General features: G+C 47.0%; 1 protein-coding gene across 6 annotated transcripts in view; it reads right to left on the bottom strand.

The window, feature by feature from the left end:
• Nucleotides 1-18,948, bottom strand: part of LOC147016808 (immunoglobulin superfamily DCC subclass member 4-like) — a 187,248-nt gene that overhangs the window by 73,253 nt on the left and 95,047 nt on the right. For all 6 annotated transcript variants that reach the window (XM_085845835.1, XM_085845834.1, XM_085845836.1 and 3 more), the window contains one exon: nucleotides 5,506-5,639. In XM_085845835.1, coding sequence (XP_085701961.1) covers nucleotides 5,506-5,639 — 134 coding nt within the window. The remainder of the gene's footprint in view (nucleotides 1-5,505; nucleotides 5,640-18,948) is intronic.

Genomic DNA, 18,948 nt, shown 5'->3' with positions numbered 1-18,948 from the left:
CCCTTCACAATTCCTTCCCTTGCCCTCACACCGCCCTGCATTCCCATCACGTGCCTCTCCCCTCCCCCTTGTGCTGCCTCTCCTCCCTCTCCTCGAGCTGCCTCTCCCACTCCTCGCTCTGCCTCTCCCACTCCTCGCTCTGCCTCTCCCACTCCTCGCTCTTCCTCTCCCACACCTCGCTCTGCCTCTCCCTCCCTCTCCCTTCCCTTGCTCTGCCTCTCCCTCTCCTCGCTCTGCCTCTCCCTCTTCTCCTTGAGCTGCCTCTCCCTTCCCTTGCTCTGCCTCTCCCTCTCCTCGCTCTGCCTCTCCCACTCCTCAATCTGCCTCTCCCTCCTCTCGCGCTGCCTCTCCCTCCCCTTTCTCTCCCTCTCCTCGCTTTGCCTCTCCCTCCCTCTCCCTCCCTCCCTCTCCCTCCCTCACGTTTCCTCTCCCTCCCCTCACGCTGCCTCTCGCTACCCTCGCGCTGCCTCTCGCTACCCTCACACTGCCTCTTCCTCCCCTGACTCTGCCTCTACCTCCCCTTGCTCTGCCTCTCCCTCCCCTACCACTCCCTCTCCCTCCCCTACCACTCCCTCTCCCTCCCCTCATGCTGCTTCTCCCTCCTCCCCTCATGCTGCCTCTCCCTCATCTCACGCTGCCTCTCCCTCCCCTCGCTCTGCCTCTCCCTCCCCCCTCCCCCCCAACAGCAATGAATCCCCACATCACAGCAGGATGGCCGAGAGGTACGCATGCTCTCTTAGCTGTCTCATCTGGGTTTGAATCCCGACCCAGCTATGAACTGTCATCCTGGTGTTTCACAGGCAGGGTGATTCATCAATGTGCGTGTCATCTCTCGGATGGACATAAAACTGGGCATCACATATGTCGGAATGGGAGTTTGTCGCTGGACACATCTGGATGGAAGTTTGTATCCAGACGTGTCCGAATGGGAGTTTGTCTCTGGACGTGTCCAGAAGGGAGATCGTCTCCGGACATGTCCAGGTGGTGTTTATGTCCGGACGGGAGTTTGTGTCCAGGTGGTGTTTATGTCCAGATGGGAGTGTGTCTGGACGTGTCTCAGCGGTCTTTGGCTCCGGACATGTCAGGGAGGTGTTTATGTCTGGATGGGAGTTTGTCTCTGGACGTGCCCGGGTGGTGTTTATATCCTGATGGGAATTTGTGTCCGCACATGTCCGGGCAGTGTTTATGTCAACACGGAAGTTTATCTCCGGACGCGTCCTGGCGATGTTTGTCGCCAAGCATATCTGGGTGGTGTTTATGTCTGGACGTGAGTTTGTCTCCGGACGCATATCTCCATATATGTCTGGATGGTGGTTATGTCCGGATGGGATTTGTCTCCAGACGTGTCTGGATGGTATTTATCTCCAGGCGTGTCCGGATGGGAGTTTGTCTCCCGTCGTGCCCAGATGGGAGTTTGTCTCCGGACGTGTCCCGATGGGAGTTTGTCCCCGGACGTGTCCCGATGGGAGTTTGTCTCCGGACGTGTCCCGATGGGAGTTTGTCTCCGGACATGTCCCGACGGGAGTTTGTCTCCGGACGTGTCCCGATGGGAGTTCGTCTCCGGACGTGTCCCGATGGGAGTTCGTCTCCGGACGTGTCCCGATGGGAGTTTGTCTCCGGATGTGTCTGGACGGTGTTTATGTCCAGACAGGAGTTTGTCTCTGGACGTGTTTGAGCGGTGTTTGTATCTGAACGTGTCCGGGCGGTGTTGGTGTCTGGGTAATATTTATTGTATGACTAGAAGAAAATGGATTTCAGACATAACTTTGTTTCCATCTTCACTGTTACACGATGCAGAATCATTTTGTTGAGACAGTATGAAGTGTAATTGATGCTCCACCACATGTCTTTCTCCCTCTCTTCCTCTCACCTCTCACTGCCTTCCCTTCCCCCTCCCTCCTTCCTCAATCAGCCTCCCTCCTCACTCTCCCACCCCTCCTCTCTCTTTCACCCTCTATCTTCTCTCTCTTTCACCCTTTATCTCTTCTCTCTTTCACCCTCTATCTCCTCTCTCTTTCACCCTTTATCTCCTCTCTCTTTCACCCTTTATCTCCTCTCTCTTTCACCCTTTATCTCTTCTCTCTTTCACCCTTTATCTCTTCTCTCTTTCACCCTTTATCTCTTCTCTCTTTCACCCTCTATCTCCTCTCTCTCTCTCTCTCTCTCTTGCACGCTGTATCCCCTCTCTCATTCCCCCTTCAACTCCTCTCTCTTTCACTCTCTATCTCCTCTCTCTTTCACCCTCTAGAGTCTATCCCCTCTCTCCTTCACCCTATATCCTCTCTCTTTCATCCTCTGTCTCCTCTCCCCTCTCTGTTTCACTCTGTATCTCCCCTCTCCCCCCTCCCATTTCAGAGTTCCCATCAGCGAAGCGACAGGTGGTATTTGCTAGTCTACTCATAAATGACTGTGTGTGTGTCAGTGTGTCTCCTTCATAACTCCAGAACCATGAAACCCAGCAGCCTGAAACTTTGCGTGCTTAGGCCGAAGTCACATTGGTCTACGGCGAGGTTCGGCGGCCGTACGCCCTCTGAATTGACAGAAATGTGCGGCGGCCGCAGAGTTTCTGCGGTGGCCTCAGGGTGGCCCTACGCCGTTTGGCTATCTTTTACAGGCCGTAGGGGTCACTGTGGAATTATAACGCGGAGTTATAACTATTTTCATTTCTACGTTCGCCGTAGCAATTCGACAAGCTGAAACAAAAGAACTGGTAAAAATAAATAAATAATAATTAACCCATTCGTTACCATCCGTCTGGCTGCATGTTCGCCTTAGGGCCCCCCTGCAGTCGCCTTGTGAGCACCTTGAGGCTACCTTGTGTCTGCCTTGAAAATTCTATAGCCACCACAGGGCCCCCTTAAGGTCACCTTGCGACATCAAATCAAAGACCGTACGGCAACCCCACGTTTTCGGTCTCCACAATTTCTAAATATGCCGTGCGGCTCCCCGAAAAATAAAAACATATGTGACTGCTACATTATGTGACCGTGGAAATACTGCGGCCGCCGAATAATTGCTAGTGGCCGTAGATTTTGGAAACCCCACGGCCGCAGTGGCAAATGTCACCGGCCATACTAAGAAAACTCGAAGGAAGTGCATGACTGTAAATTGGGTGTTTGGGTTAATTATAACACCCCTTTTGAAGATAATTAACGGCCTTATTTAATTATGAACAAATACCATCCATCGCTTTGCGAATTGGACCACTAAGGGGGGGGAGCAAAATATGGGGGAGAGAGCAGTGCAGAAAAGAGAGGGGAGAGAGTGAGGAATTGGAGGGGGAACGAGAAAGGAGGGAGAGACAAACACTGCCCGGATGCATACAGAGCTAGATTTAATTACGGAGTCAAACACCGCCCAGATGCGTTTGGAGCTAAGCTTTACGGAGCCGAACACCGCCTAGATGCTACCGGAGCTCAGCTTGACGGGGACAAACACCACCCGGACACGTCCAGAGCTAAGCTTTACGGAGATAAATACCGAGGGGGAGTGAGGAGGGATGGGGGAAGGGAAGGCAGAAAGAGGTGAGAGGAAGGTAAGGCAGATGTGTGGTGAAGCGTTAATTATGATTCATACTGTCTCATCAAAATGCTTCTGTCAACAGTGAAGATGGAAACAAGATAATGTCTGAAATCCATTTTCTCCTGGTCATACTATAAATACCGCTTGGAGACAAACACCGCTCAGACACATCTGGAGACAAACTCCGTCCGGACACAAACTCTGTCCGGACATAATCACTGCCTGAACACGTCTGGACAGAGGGGGGGGGGGGAGAGAGAGAGAGAGAGAGAGAGAGAGAGAGAGAGAGAGAGAGAGAGAGAGAGAGAGAGAGAGAGAGGTGGGGGGGAGAGTGCTGCTCTGTACTCGGCAGAGGTGGAGCGAGGATGGGACAGCGAGATGGAGAGGAAGAGGGGTGGGTGGGGGGGGGGAGTTAGCAGAGAGAAAATGTAATGCTTTATGAAATGCACACACACACACACACACACACACACACACACACACACACATATTAGTGCTTGGCCAATATCGGCAATTCTTCAGGAATTTGCAGATTGGGGTCAGTGTGATTACTGATGACAGAACGGACTGCAGACAACCCAAAACCTGACAGAACGGACTGCAGACAACCCAAAACCTTGAGTCGCTTTCACCCTTGTTTTGGGGAAAATTCAATAAACACATTACAAAAACAACGTTACAACACGGACTTTTCAGAGAGGTGTGCAAAACATTCATCTTTAGAAACAGCAGCCAATCGTTATGTGACGGTTGGAAAAAAAAAATTGGCTCTGTAATTTAGAAAACACATTAATACGGAAAATGGCTCGGAAACCGTGTGTTTACAAATACATTTTGCTTTGAAACTCACAAAGCGAAACCATAAACCTTTGTAAATCATGCACCTCTACCTTGTAGCAACTGCCAACTGTACATTCCAAGAAGGCCACGAATTGTACCTCTATCGACTGAAGGGTGCTCGGCAAGTGGCTTACGCACTCAAGCAAGCACTTCAATTAAACAGTTGATGAAGAACAGCTGGCCAGGCTAAGGCTACATACCATATAGGATCCCTTAACTTTAAATCCAGTCTTCATCCCGCCCGCAGAAGTTAAATAAATTAAATGGATTTGTTAAAATAATGACTAGCCACAAAAGAGTTCCTGTTTAATATAGAACAACCCTGGAGACATCGCAGAGTTTAACTACCTGTGAAATAAACATTGCAAATGATCTGCCACATTGCCTGCTCGTTTGTGCACGCGCCATGTGGTACATTGGTTTGCACAAAACATTTTAACTGTATTTTACAATGTCTGGTTTTCACCAGATTTGCTTTGATTCCTTGCAGAGCAAAAGGTGAAACCTCTGAAAATATTGACACAGATCATAAAGCTGCATAAAGCAACCCAAGAATGTGTGTGTGTGTGTGTGTGTGTGTGTGTGTGTGTGTGTGTGTGTGTGTGTGTGTGTGTGTGTGTGTGTGTGTGTGTGTGTGTGTGTGTGTGTGTGTGTGTGTGTGTGTGTGTGTGTGTGTGTGTGTGTGTGTGTGTCGTCCCTCGGATGGATATTTAACTGAGCATTCCATCTGCCGGCATTACTTTGTGGACGTTAACAATCCCACAGTGTCCTTCGCAAAGAGTAGGGACACCTTCACCTTTACCAAATTCCAAACCCTTCCCTATTCTACAAGGTGCACTGCATCAAAGGCACAGCTGCACACCTACCACCCTCCTCCAGGAATGATACAAATCAGCAGCCACGTGCTCTACACATTAAATTAAATTAATCACTGAGCTCTATTTTCCTCACTATGGCACAATATCATGAGTAAAGTAAGGAAGATGCCATCCAGCAATGAAGTAAGTGAAATTCCGAACATTCTGCACAGCACCCAAGCTCAAATTTCAATGTAACTATCTAACTGTAATGAGATGGGTCTTCATGCACAGCAACATGAGGAGGAGGAGAAAGGAGGGGTGAGAAGGGGGCTTGAGCACTTACTGGTATCGACAGTGAGGTTAGCGTGCCGGCTCACAATACTGAGCACGGGGTTTGTTGCTCGGCAGCGATAGGAAGCAGCATCTGTTGGTTGCACATTTGAAATCTGCAGGACGCCATTGGGTAGTGAAGAAAATCTATCCATTTACAGTAACCATTGGAAACATGGGAAGAGGAACGGGCAAAGAAAGAGACAGGAAGAAAAACAGTGTTCATCTAACAGGTTTTCCAATCATACCATCACTTTATCACAACGTGTGTGTGTGTGTGTGTGTGTGTGTGTGTGTGTGTGTGTGTGTGTGTGTGTGTGTGTAAATATATATTATATATCTTCTTCTTCTTCTTTCGGCTGCTCCCGTTAAGGGTCGCCACAGCGGATCATCCGTATGATCCGCATAGTGATTTGGCACATGTTTTACGCCGGATGCCCTTCCTGACGCAACCCTGGTCGCCTCTTACAACACAGGGATATGGTACACCTATTTTAACCGGGGTATACACCGGCCCAGTATACTGGTACTCATTTCGCCGACCTCGGAAGGATGACAGGCTGAGTCAACCCCCTGGTGTATTAATTCAGTGGCTCAACGGGGCTTGAACTCAGGTCCTTTTGGATCCCAAGCCGCTGCCCTAACCACTGCGCCAACACCAGGCTTAAATATATATATTATATATATACATATATATATATATATATATATATATATATATATATATATATATATATATATATATATATATATATATATATATATATATTATATATATACATATATGAAAAAATGAAGACGCACCCACATCTCTCACCTGTGAATGGAGGGAATAACCAGTGAGCTTTCACCTAATCAATTAAACCCATTAACAGTAACTATTGGCAACATGGGAAGAGGAATTGGCAAAGAAAGAGACAGGAAGAAAAACAGTGTTCATCAAACAGGTTTTCCAATCAAACCATCATTTTATCACAACGTGTGTGTGTGTGTGTGTGTGTGTGTGTGTGTGTGTGTGTGTGTGTGTGTGTGTGTGTGTGTGTGTGTGTGTGTGTGTGTGTGTGTGTGTGTGTGTGTGTGTGTGTGTGTGTATCACCTGCAGAATTGTGTGCCGTTTAGGGCTGTGGAATTGGCAAGCCGTATTCATTGGATTCACAATGAGGTTGTAAAGTGTTTTTAGTTGTTGCACACTGTATGAAGGAAAGCTGAACGATTCCTAAAGAGGAGTTCTCTTCAAACAACACTGCAATTTTAAAGCCGAGCTTTGTAAAGTAAATGGTCATGACATCATCGATTTTTCTTTGAAAAGAGGAAAACGAGCAGGAATGACAAAGTCAAGCAGAATCAAATGTTACAGTCTATAATTAAATTCCATAGAGTTTTATCGAAATTGGAATCTTTGTGTTGAAGTTATTTCAAACATAAATGGTTCAGGGTCATCTGGGACACCATTGTATATTTTCAGTTAAAGATTCCTTCACTGAACTTAAATTCATGCCATTCATTTATAATTCGATTCACACCATGAAAATCAAAACATTCCTCGAGGAACCCTTGGTTTACCCACCTGCGACACAGAAGGATAACAACTTGTTATAGTATTTCCAGTGATAAAACTACTGCTATAATAAAGTGTTGAAAATGAAACCCTTCTTTACAACTTCGGCAATCAAAGTAAGCCTCGTGGCATTTGATGGCTTTCTTGCAATTACAGCAAATTGGGAAAGTGGATGCATAAATGATGTAGGTTGTTCAAGATGACAAAATGTTTAATGTTTGTGTTTTTTGTGGATGCAGTAAAATAGATGGTCACAGAATCCAGGTCTTTCCATTGATAATAAAGGTTTGGACACATGGTCAACACTTACACAGTGACATCACAGATACCGAAAGGTCAAATGGCCTTCCGGTTTCGCCCTCGTTGGACCATCATCAGGACTTGGGTTGCCTGCGGGTCACTGTGTGCGTGCATGTCTGTGTTAACTAGAATAAAGCAATGGAACTTACAATGATAGGACTGATGGCATGGAAGATGGTAGGTCGGCAAATGATACAGGAAGAGGAAGAGGGGGTAGAGAAATCACATGGTTACAGGAGGTAAAAGGTGAGAAGTAAAAAGAATGAAGATTTTTTTTTAACATTAGGTATGATTAGGTAAAGGAAAGATTGAAGAAAAAATCGTGAAGGTGTATGGTGAATGTAGGTCAGCAAAAGTAGAAGGAAGATGATAGATCGGAAGAAGAAGAAGGAAGAAGAGTCGGTACAGGTCAGGTCAGGTATGGGAGCATGCACCAGAGCAGCGAGTCGTTGCGTCCACTTTCCGCCGGTACTCCAGGGACCTCCATCTGGCTATCCCCCAGGTAGATGCCTGGCCCATCCCCATCTGATTGAGATGCTGATCAACCTGCTGCAACCACGAGGCACGTGGTCGGCCCATTGGCCTCCTCCACTCACGAAACTCCCTCACTGAGAGAATCTGGTGAGCAGGATCAGCGTCAAGAAAACGAGCCACATGTCCATACAGCTGCAGCTGACACTCACGGACCATGCAGGTAACAAATCTCATTTGAGTCTCTCTCAGTAACCGCTCGTTGGACACAAAGTTCGACCAGCGATAGCCAAGGATTCTCCAAAGAGATCTGGTACCAATGGAATTAAGTCTCCGTCTCAGATCCCTGGTTAGAGTCCAAGTCTCACATCCATAGAGCAAGACTGGAAGCACCAAGGACCTGAAGATTTGGACTTTCGACCTCCCGCACAGGTATCGGCAATGCCACACCCCATGATCCAGTGAATCCATGACTCCCCAGACCCGACCCAGATGTCTGTTGACTTTTGGCTCACAGTCTGCAGAGACATGAATATCACTGTCAAGGTAAGTAAACCTCTCCACAACCTCATCATCCTCACCACAAACTGGCACCGATGGGACAGCAGCATCCAAGATGTCATTGAAAGCCTGGATCTTAGTTTTGACCAAGGAAATCCAAAATCCCAGCAGCTCCGACTCCTCATTCAGCACCTTGAGGGCCCCCAAAAGGATAAGTAGAGTCTCCGCAAAGATGACTGCATCATCTGTGAAATCAAGGTCAGAGATCTTGATATTCCCAAACAATGCACCGCAGCTTGATCTCAACGACATCCTTCCCAGAATCCAGTCCATACAAGTGCTGAAAAGTGTGGGGTCAGTACACACACCCTGACGAACTTGAGTAACAACTGGAAATAAGTCAGAGATGGTACCACCACATCTCACAGCACTCTCAGTACCAGAGTATATTTCAGACATCAGATCGATCAGTTTTGGTGGCACCCCACGAAGACCAAGAATCCTCCACAGGGCATCCCGATTCACTGAATCAAACACTTTACAGAGATCAATATAGGCTGCAATCAGCCCCTGCCGAAACTCTCGTCTGCATTTGGTGAGGACCCGAAGAGCAAGGATACGGTCAATCGTTGACCTCTTTAGTGTAAAGCCTGACTGCTCTGGATGCTGGTGCTCAAGAAGATGGTGGCAAACCCTATCAAGAATTACCCGAGCAAAGACCTTGCCCGGCACTGAGAGCAGCATCACCCCTCGATAGTTGTTGCAGTCTTGGCGATTACCCTTCCCTTTCCAGAGAGGGATAACAAGGCCCCTCTTCCAGTCAGTTGGGATGATGCCTGTGTCCCAAGCAGAGCACATAACTGCATGCAACGACACGAGTACAGCATTTCCACCAGTTTTGTGAAGTTCAGCACAGATGCCACAGATCCCAGGAGCTTTCCACCATTTCCACCGGTTCACCACAGCCTGTTTCCACAAACGAAGGTGGATCACAGTTCATTGGAGGGTCAGAAACAAGGATTGTAATACCCCTGAGATCCAACTCGACAGTCGGTGGATCAGCCTGGTACAACCGCTCAAAGTAACCGGTCCAGCGGGCCTTCACTTCAGACTACTCTGTCAAGAGCCTACCACCCTCTGCTCTAACTACAGTACACCGACGGATGTATTGGATGAACAAATTGGATGAACGCAATGCGCAAATTTCCCTGTAAGCAGGACGAGAATCACTTGACAACAGGTGATGCTCTACCCCCTCACAGATTCCTGGCACATAGGCCTCCTTGTCCACTCTCAGCGCACGTGTAGTTTTACGCCTCAGCTCCCTGAACAGCTCAGCTCTGCCATTCAACCTGGCCCTGTGACTCTGGTCAATGGTATCCAGTGTCCCTTGAGAGACAAAATTCTTCTTTGCCCGGCGGTGAGTTCTAGGACATCCACGGCAACATCAAGGATGGTGGTCTTGAAGGCATTCCACAACTCTTCAGGATCTCACAAAGCACCCAGACCCCCCAAATCTCCATTCAGCTTGTTCGCAAACTCCTCAGCTACCCTCTCATCCTTGAGCTTGCCAACATCCAGCCTAGGCTGGGATGGTACCATTCTCCTGGATTTAAGGTGCAGCTTTAGAGTTGCTACAACAAGCCGGTGGCCATAATTGAGGAACTGAGCACTCCGGTAGACCCTGCAGTTTTGGATCATCCTCCAGCAACCATCAACGAGGACATGGTCAATCTCCTTTGCCACACCGCCAGCATTGGAACGCCAAATCCAGCGATGAGTTTGTGGGCGCTGAAACCATGAACCAGCCACCCTAAGTCCATGACTTCTAGCAAAGTCAAGGAACTTTGTGCTATTCTGGTTCACAGTTCCAGAGCCACGGTGACCAACACACGTCTCATAACCATCCCTATCAGTTCCAGTAGATGCATTGAAATCCCCCAAGACTAGAAGTGTATCTCACCTGGGGCACTGATCAACCACAGACTCGAGCATGGCATGGAATGCATCCTTCACAGTGAGATCACTCGCCTCAGTCTGAGCATATACAGAGACCAGGGAAATGACACCCAAGGAGTGACGAATCCTTAGTCTCATAATACACCCGTTGACCGGTGTTATTTCACTTATCATTGGAGTCAGCTTATTGGACACAGCTACAGCAACTCCTTGGGCATGGTAACCATCAGAGCAACCAGACCAATAGTAAGTGTAACCACCCACCATGATCTCACCGCAATCCGGTCTCCGAACCTCAGAGAGTGCTGCAATACTGATGTCCAAACGCTTGAGCTCAGATGATAACAGAGACAGGTGATCATCCTAGTTGGGAATTGGAAATTCAGTGACCTGCTGTGTCAGTGACCAGAAAACTTATCTTTGAGAAAGTCATCAGAGACCCTGAACTGGAACCGCCACCGTCACTCAAGAACAGGAACCGGAAGTGAAACTCCAAAGCTGCCGCCTCACCCCTTGGATGCTCACCGCAGTCTTGGAAGGTGCAGAAGGAACAAGAGTAAGGAGAATTTGGGTATTTTGGTGTGTAACTTGACACCAGTATGGTCTGGGGTTCATTCGAAGGTATACGGATAGTGCTGGGGTTTCCCCAATTACCCATGCAGAAATGGAGTCCAGCACATGTTTAGGGCTGGAGAGCGCTTCCGAAAACTCTCGCCACATGTTAATCTCAGAGCTCCGATTCATGGTGCGGCGCAAGGTCGAGTGAGGCCATTTTAGATTCCGAAGTCGGTGGGGCATGGCTCCGGCGCTGGACGACTGCTGTGCACCAATGGGGGAGCTCGAAAATGCCTACAGCATTGTTTGATCTAATTTTAGCTGCTCCCTCGCTCAGGGCCCATAAAAAGGAGCAATTCGGCTTATGATCGAGGCAGACTTCAGCAGACTGCAGCAGACTTCAGCAGACTTCAGCAGACTTCAGCAGACTTCACTTATTGAGGTGGTCAAACAAGACTTCTCCAGTGTCAGAACGAATCTCGCCACAAGTCAGTGCGACCAAGTGGAGAGGGTGGCGCAACCAAGCGAGGAGATCAGGGTGAAGCAAACAATTGCTAAAATGGGCTGGGACCACCCCCAGGTCCTCGACACTCAGTTTTTTGGTTGCATCCAGCAGCCAACATTCATACTTACAGACTCTCACACAACTCTGTTAAGGTCTTTCTCTCACGCATCTTCTCTCCCATCTACATCTCATCCACTGTGGACGCAAAAGAGCAATCGGCGAGGGCAAGTCCCGAACAACCATTCTTTTCAGAGCAACATTAATGACTCACACCTCTCACACCACATGACATGCTGCACTGCACTCTCACCTCTCACTCCCACAATTTAGACACCTTCAGGTTTCCTCCCCCCTCCCCCTTCCTAAACGATTGCGTTGCACCAGTCTGCTGACCACACCAGGTACCATGAGGTCACTATTCCTCAACTGCCTCATCTTTCTGGGCTATCTCTAATTTTTCTCGGGTGTGTCAGTGTGTGTGTGTGTGTGTGTGTGTGTGTGTGTGTGTGTGTGTGTGTGTGTGTGTGTGTGTGTGTGTGTGTGTGTGTGTGTGCACACCTGTCATGTAGAGTGTAATTTAAGACTAAGTTATTCAGTGTATTTCTGCACTGTCTTCTTTTGTGAATATTGCATTTCTTTTGTCGCACTCACAAATTCCTTGCTTTCCCCTGCTGTACATCTGTAAATAAAACCCATACTGTGCCACATAATTTTCCTTGCTTTGTTAAAATGAATCTACCTTGTTATAAATGTATCCAGCTCATTTTTGTCTTTTCCACCATTGGACCAGCATGGTCCGCACCTTAGCATAGCTGGGAAGTTATCCCCAAAAATCTGCTTATGAGCCAGTGAATACTTGGCAACTCCGCTCGGCTGCACCCATTATGGTAAGTAACGCAAGTACGCATCGAGGGCGCAATTCCCCAATAAGGCGACCACATGTTCCAAGCTAAACGGAAGTCAGACAGAGGACATTGGGTCATGTGGTCAAATTATATATTGGCGTTCGTGGTCAATTAGTGACCCGCCATTACACAAACGTATTCTTGTGTGACAGCCTGGGATTCCCGGAAAGTCCAGGGGGAAACCAGAGATATCTCCTCCCTCATAGCACCCCCGCGACCCCGGGGCCATGACAATATATTGTTGCGGACCCGTGGTCGGGGGTAAAGACCACGAGGGATGAACTACCTTGGGTTCCCACCAGACTCTCTGGAATCGCAGGCCGTCGCACATGCATAACTTCGTGATGCGGCAGGTCGCTAATTGACCGTGAATGCCAATAACTCGACCACGTGACTTTGGGTCCTCCATCTAATTCTGTTTACTGATAGGTCACGTGGTCATGCCAAGCACGTACCAGATAGGAAACAGTTGGGGAATAATGTCCCGGCTAAACTAGGGTGCGGGCCATGCTGGACCAATGGAAGAAAACACGAAAACGAGCTGGGAACATTTCTATACAACACATTTATTTACAATCAAGCGAGGAAAAGTATGTGGCACATTGAATGGGGTTTTATTTTTATGTACAGCAGGGGAGAGCAAGGAATTTGTGGGATGAGGCAAAAGATAGGCAATCTGACAAAAGCAGACAGAGCAGAGTTATCCCATTATTTCTTCTACAATCTTAATTTATGCTAGGACAGGCACCATCACACACATACACACACACACACACACACACACACACACACACACACACACACACACACACACACACACACACACACACACACACACACACACACACACACACACACACACACACACACACCCGAGGAAGATTAGATAGCCCAGAGAGAAACAAAGCAGGTGAGGGTAAACAATCTCAATACCTGACGTGGTCAGAAGACCAACACAACCCAGAACACTTAGGGAGAGATAAGTGGGAGGAATACTGGTTGTGTCTAAGATGTGGGAGTGGGAGGTGTGGTGTCGTGCATTGTAGGGGATGCAGTGTCGTGCCAGAGGAAAATGGGATTGTGAGTCGGTAACGTTCTTCTTTGTGCGCCCACAGAAAACGGGATAGAGGGGTGGATCGAGAGAGAGGAGAATAGATGCATGAGGAGAAAGATCCCTAACCTAGCTATGTAAAAGTCTGTATGTGTAGCATGTACCTCCATGGGATGCTCCACCTGAGTGTTCCCACCTCGTGATATGGCGTGTTATCTCCTGCTTAATTAAATGCCAGGGCTCATGGCAACGTGTGCTCTGCACTGGTCTGTCTGGCTGCGTGGGGATTGCGGGACGTTGACAGCACGGCAGGGAGTTTTGAAGGACGGCAGTCACCCCAGATTAGGCTCTCAAAGAAGAAGAAGCACGTTTTGGCAATCACACACCAATAATGTTCTGAAGAGGAGCGAGACAGACAGCGACGACTTGAATGGCTCCACACTACCCCTTTTATAAGCCCCGGGCGAAGGGTGGGGCAATGACCGGAAAAGCGACTCGCTGTGGCCCAAATCCTGCTCCTCCATTGGGCCACAGCTGCCATAGCCATGCCCTGCCAGCCTCTGGGACTGGAAACCGGCTCAGTTGCCTTCCAACTTTGGCACAGCTCAGAGTTCCTGACTTAACATAGGGCATGCTCCACGAACCGGCACCCTGGCCCTGAAAGTGCATCATGCACAGTCTGAACGTCGGAGAGCAGCGGACCCCCTCCACCACCCACAGCACCCCCCTCCCCCACAGGCCAAAATGCACACCTGGGACCCGAACCAAACTCACGGATTGCCCTACTCGCGACCCCTCCTCAATGCCCCCGGTCTTTTCGTGGTCTGACAACTGGAAGAGGGCTTTATCAATTCAGGATGCTCACCTGGGATGTCCCTGATGAGAAGGGGTGGAAGAATTGGTGTCTGTTACATGGTCGAGCATCATGCGGTGCCAAGGACAATCTGACGCCGCGCAGTGCTCCTCAAAATAGAGTGGCATATTGTGGCAATGTAGAGGAACGAGGAGGTGCAGGAATATTTTTCCCATGTGTGGGAGGTCTTTGTGGTCAAAGTGGTGATATTTGGTGAGCGAGGTACGAGGTAAGGTGAAGTGCCAGTTGGGAATTGGCGCACAGATTTGAATGAAATAATGGCGCGAGATTTTCGTGCACGGGTTGTGTAGTTTGCAGCGGGGATGTGGAGGATCCGAGCCACGGGAGGCATCGTGGTGTGCTTGTAAACAATTGCCTATTGAATGGTGTGTGCTTGCATGCTTGTTATGTCCTATGGCTAAAAGAAAAGTGTTAGAGTAGGTATCAGAATATGAATCAGAGGCATTTATTAGACCTAACTACGAGACCGACGCAATGCACTCATCCTGTTAACCCAATAGACATGAGGGGAGGACTAACTGCATGAAGACTAATGAAATAACTGCCTGGAGATCACTATATGTTGGGTGGCATTGCCTTCGAGGAATGCAGTTTTGCAGAACCGCAACACGATATAATTTTTACCCCTATCTCTCAATTTTAGAAATCAGGCCTTTGTTGAGATTTTGACCTCAAAAATAATTGGTCGTCGAATTAAGTGACCTGATATGCAAATTCTCTTCAAATTTCAAGTCAATCAGATAAAAATTGATAATTCAAAAAATTTGGCCTATGTTGACCTTTTCACCTCTGTTGGCCTTTTGGCCGATGTTGACCTGAAAAATAGTTAGGACAGACAGGGGGCGAGAGGTATATACACTAACCACGTGACTTGATATGCAAATCTTGTTCAAATTGCTAGTCAATCAGATGAAAATTGAGGATTTTAGAAAATCAGCTTGTGTTTACCTTAAAAGAGTGACTGCTGCACTACAAGGTCATGTCACATGTGGTAAAGTTTCAATTTTCTCCGCTGAACGGTTTTCAATGTACGCTCTTTATAAATTGCAGATCATTTCACCCCACTTTTCGCTTCATGAGTGCAGGATAATGATTAACACAGATAACGGAGTTTGCAAACAAACAAAGGAAATGTCAAACAAGCAGCATTGAAGAAAAACAACTCTAAATAATTAAAAGAAATGTTACCAAATAGATCCCAAACACTACACTTGGATTTTTTTTTTCTTTAGGAACCTACAATATTTTAACAACTCTCGAATACTGTAATCTGATTTCAAATGTACATGTAATAAAATGATGATTATTCTTCTTTAAAATAACAAGAACACAAAGAAGTCCTCACAGAGGGACACAGCTCCACAATGCACCTTAAAAATGGGACCTGTATATGTTACATTTAAATAAGTAAATAAATAAATATGTCGATAAAAGAGATGGTAGTGTATAAAAATAATTAATAATTCAAGGTAGGGTGTTGGTAGTGGAGATGGTAAAGTGTACATAACTAAAGAAACTAGAAGGGCAACTCATAGGGCACATACCTCCACCACGTAATTAATGCCTGATCCACAAGAACATCTCAGGCCCAATAGATTTTTGAAATATCGTGCCATATATCCGTTTTGGCCCTATCTCTCAATGGTGAAGAATCATTTTAAAAATTAATTAACTATCGTATCCAGAACCGGATTCGGATCTTCACCAAAACCTACCTAATCAGTTCGTCCTTGTCACACACCCAACCTGTCCCCAAGTTTCATCCGGATCCATCCACAACTTTTTGAGATATCTTACACACAGACAGACAAACAAACAGAGAGGGATGAAAACATAACCTCCTTCACCTTCGGTGGTGGAGATAATCATTGAAGATGGGGAAAAAAGTGCATATAAATAAATAAATTAAAATTGTATGTTAGTCGTCGAGATGGAGGCTGGCAAGATGGGCTAGAGCAGCGGTCCCTAACCTTTTGATCCCACGGGCCGCATTCACTACTCCCAAGGATGTTGGGAGCCAGAAAAAAAATTGATGCATTTTATTGAGTTTTATTTATGCATTTTATTGATGCAAATTGATTTGATTCCTCCCGGCAGTAAGCGGTAGTGGCCGGCAGAGGCATTGTGTAAGGTTTTTCAGGTCACGGCACCGGCCGGCAGTGGCCGGCAGTGGCATTGTGTAAACCCCTTTAAAATTGCTACATGGAAATGTGTTTTGATTGGAAAGTCCTCACGGGCCGCCGTATAGGGCTCCGCGGACCGCATGCGGCCCACGGGCCGCAGGTTGGGGACCAGTGGGCTAGAGGAACATACACTAACCATGAAACTGTCTAGCCTGGGTTTGAATCTTGATTCAGAGCTACGAACTGTCATCCCGGTGTTTCACAGGCAGGGTGATTCATCATCAATGTATGCATAGTCACTCGGATGGACGTTAAACTGGGCGTCCCATCTGCTGGCACAAACTGATGAATGTTAAAGATACTATGGTGTCCTTCGCAAAGATTAGGCAAGCTATCACCGGCATCCTGCACAAATTACAAATTCCTGCCCGAACTAATGATGGGCAGGCAATGGCAAATATAAACTGACACAGCAGAAGCCTTCGGGCAGCACCGACACTGTAACAGACTATTGTGCATCAGAATCAGAAGTGGAGAGGGTAAAGTGCATATAAATAAATAATTCGAGGTGGTATGGAAGGTAGTGGTGGTAGTGAAGTGTATATAATTAAGTAATTCAAAGTTGTGTGTTGTTAGTGGAGATCGTAAAGTGTATATTAGTTAGTAATTCAAGGTGGTACATGTCAGGTAGCGGTGATGATAATGTGTATCCAAATAAATAATAGCTTACACAAGCATATACAATCCTGTACTATTCTCTCCCATTATGTTTTATTTTATTCCCCAAATTCCAAATTGGTTGTGATCTCAAAATAATTTGATGTGCCTCCTGTCCATATATAACTGTATTGCCTACATATGCCGAATATGAAAGAAATGCGTCAAGTCATTTTCTACTAGAGAAAGAGACATGCGTACGGACGACAAGATCCAAAATACAAGTCCCCAGCGGGGCTGATGGTCGGTTTGGGGCTGAAAATAAAATATCCATCGTTCATTGAATGTGAGAGGTAGCGCATGGTTTCTGTATCCAGGATCAAAAGCAGCTGCGATTATCCCTCATGTGGAAATCCAGTGTCATTGGCAGCTATAAAGTGCAACAGATGTTCAAAGGTTTAAAAAAAAACAAAAAAAAAATAGATGATCATCAAAAAGTGTGCGTATAAAACATGTTCACTGCACAAGACCATGTGGGAGAAAAAGAGATTCCGAATTGGAAAATGCAGCGAGTGTTGCCCAAGAAATGATGACATCCATAATTGCAGGTGAAAAATACAGAGGTGAGCAAGGGCTTTTCGAAAGGATCCAAGTCAGAGTAGAGGAAGTGAAGAAATAGTTCGAAATATTAAGCGATGATAAAGCACCAGGGCCGGATAATATGTAACCAACAGGATTGAGGGACGTGGCAGAGCAGATCAGCATGGCATTAGTGGATATCTTAAACGGCTAATTGGACTCAGGACAGGTTTACTTACTTATTTATTTATATATTTTTGTATACAATGTCGAGGCCGAATGAGAGCGAACACACAGAACGTACAAGGGGAGCATGAGACAAGAGGGGTGGGAACGGGAGGCACAAAACAGTGCGGAACAGAGAAATGATATCTGTGGAAGGGAGAGGGATAGGGTGGGACACATAGGCTAAACAAGATGGACACTCCAGGGACTTTCATGAAGGAAACCAGGGAATTTGAAGAAGGCAGATTTGGGGTGGATTAAGGGGGTAGAAAAGATCATGGTTTTGGATGGGGAAAGATAAGATGTAGTGGTGAACAGCTGTTTTGAAGAGTGAGAGGGGAGAGTGGGATTGAAGAGAACATTGGAGTTTATTCCAGAGGTAGAAAAAAAGAGGAATGAAAGAATGAAGGTGAGGAGTGATTCTTGATTTTGGTCGTTTTACCAAAAGGGGGTTGCTGGTGGACCTTGAGCACCGTGGAAATATGGGCAGGACAGAGAGCACACAGAGTGGGGGATGGGGGGGCGAGACCAGAGAGGAGACGGGAGAAGACAGAAAGACCACCGACCTGCCTGTGGTGAGAGAGTGAGAGACCCAAAGACTCAGCCTCACCGCGGGAGATACCAATGATCCTAAATGCCTTGGTTTCCACAGCATGAAGCCGAGAAAGGTGAGCGTTGGGAGCACCAGCCCAGAGGGGAGAGTAGTACTCCATCAAGCTGCGGACAAAAGCGTTGTATGTGGTCAGGAGCTCAGGTGGGCCGAGGAAGGACTTTGCACGATGGAGGATTCCCAGTCGACGATTAGCTTTGGGGGCTAGCTTGGAAATGTGGCTTTCCCAGGAAAGATCTTGGAAGATAGTGAGACCCAGAAGCTTGAATGAAAGGACTTCTTCAAGAGGATTGTTGAAACAGTAGATGGGGGGATTTTCCAGACGGTCCTTTTGGAGAGACATCGTGAGAGTGTGAGATTTGTCAGGATTGAAAGACATGTTCCATGTGTTGGACCAGTTTGTGATTTTATCCAGATCTGCAGAGAGCGAAGAAGCTGCTGCTTGAGTAATGAGAGGTACTAGAGCAGTGGTTTTCAAACTTTTTTTAGTGGTGACCCAATTTCAGAACCTCTCTACATCGCGCGACCCAAAAGATTCAAAACCCAATTCATAATATATAAGATATTTCATATGACACAAGAA

Source organism: Eptatretus burgeri, chromosome 11 (assembly GCF_056783735.1).
Source record: "Eptatretus burgeri isolate ZD-2024b chromosome 11, Ebu_testis_v1, whole genome shotgun sequence".
Lineage (NCBI taxonomy): Eukaryota > Metazoa > Chordata > Myxini > Myxiniformes > Myxinidae > Eptatretus > Eptatretus burgeri.
This window is presented reverse-complemented; position numbering and strand designations above follow the sequence as displayed.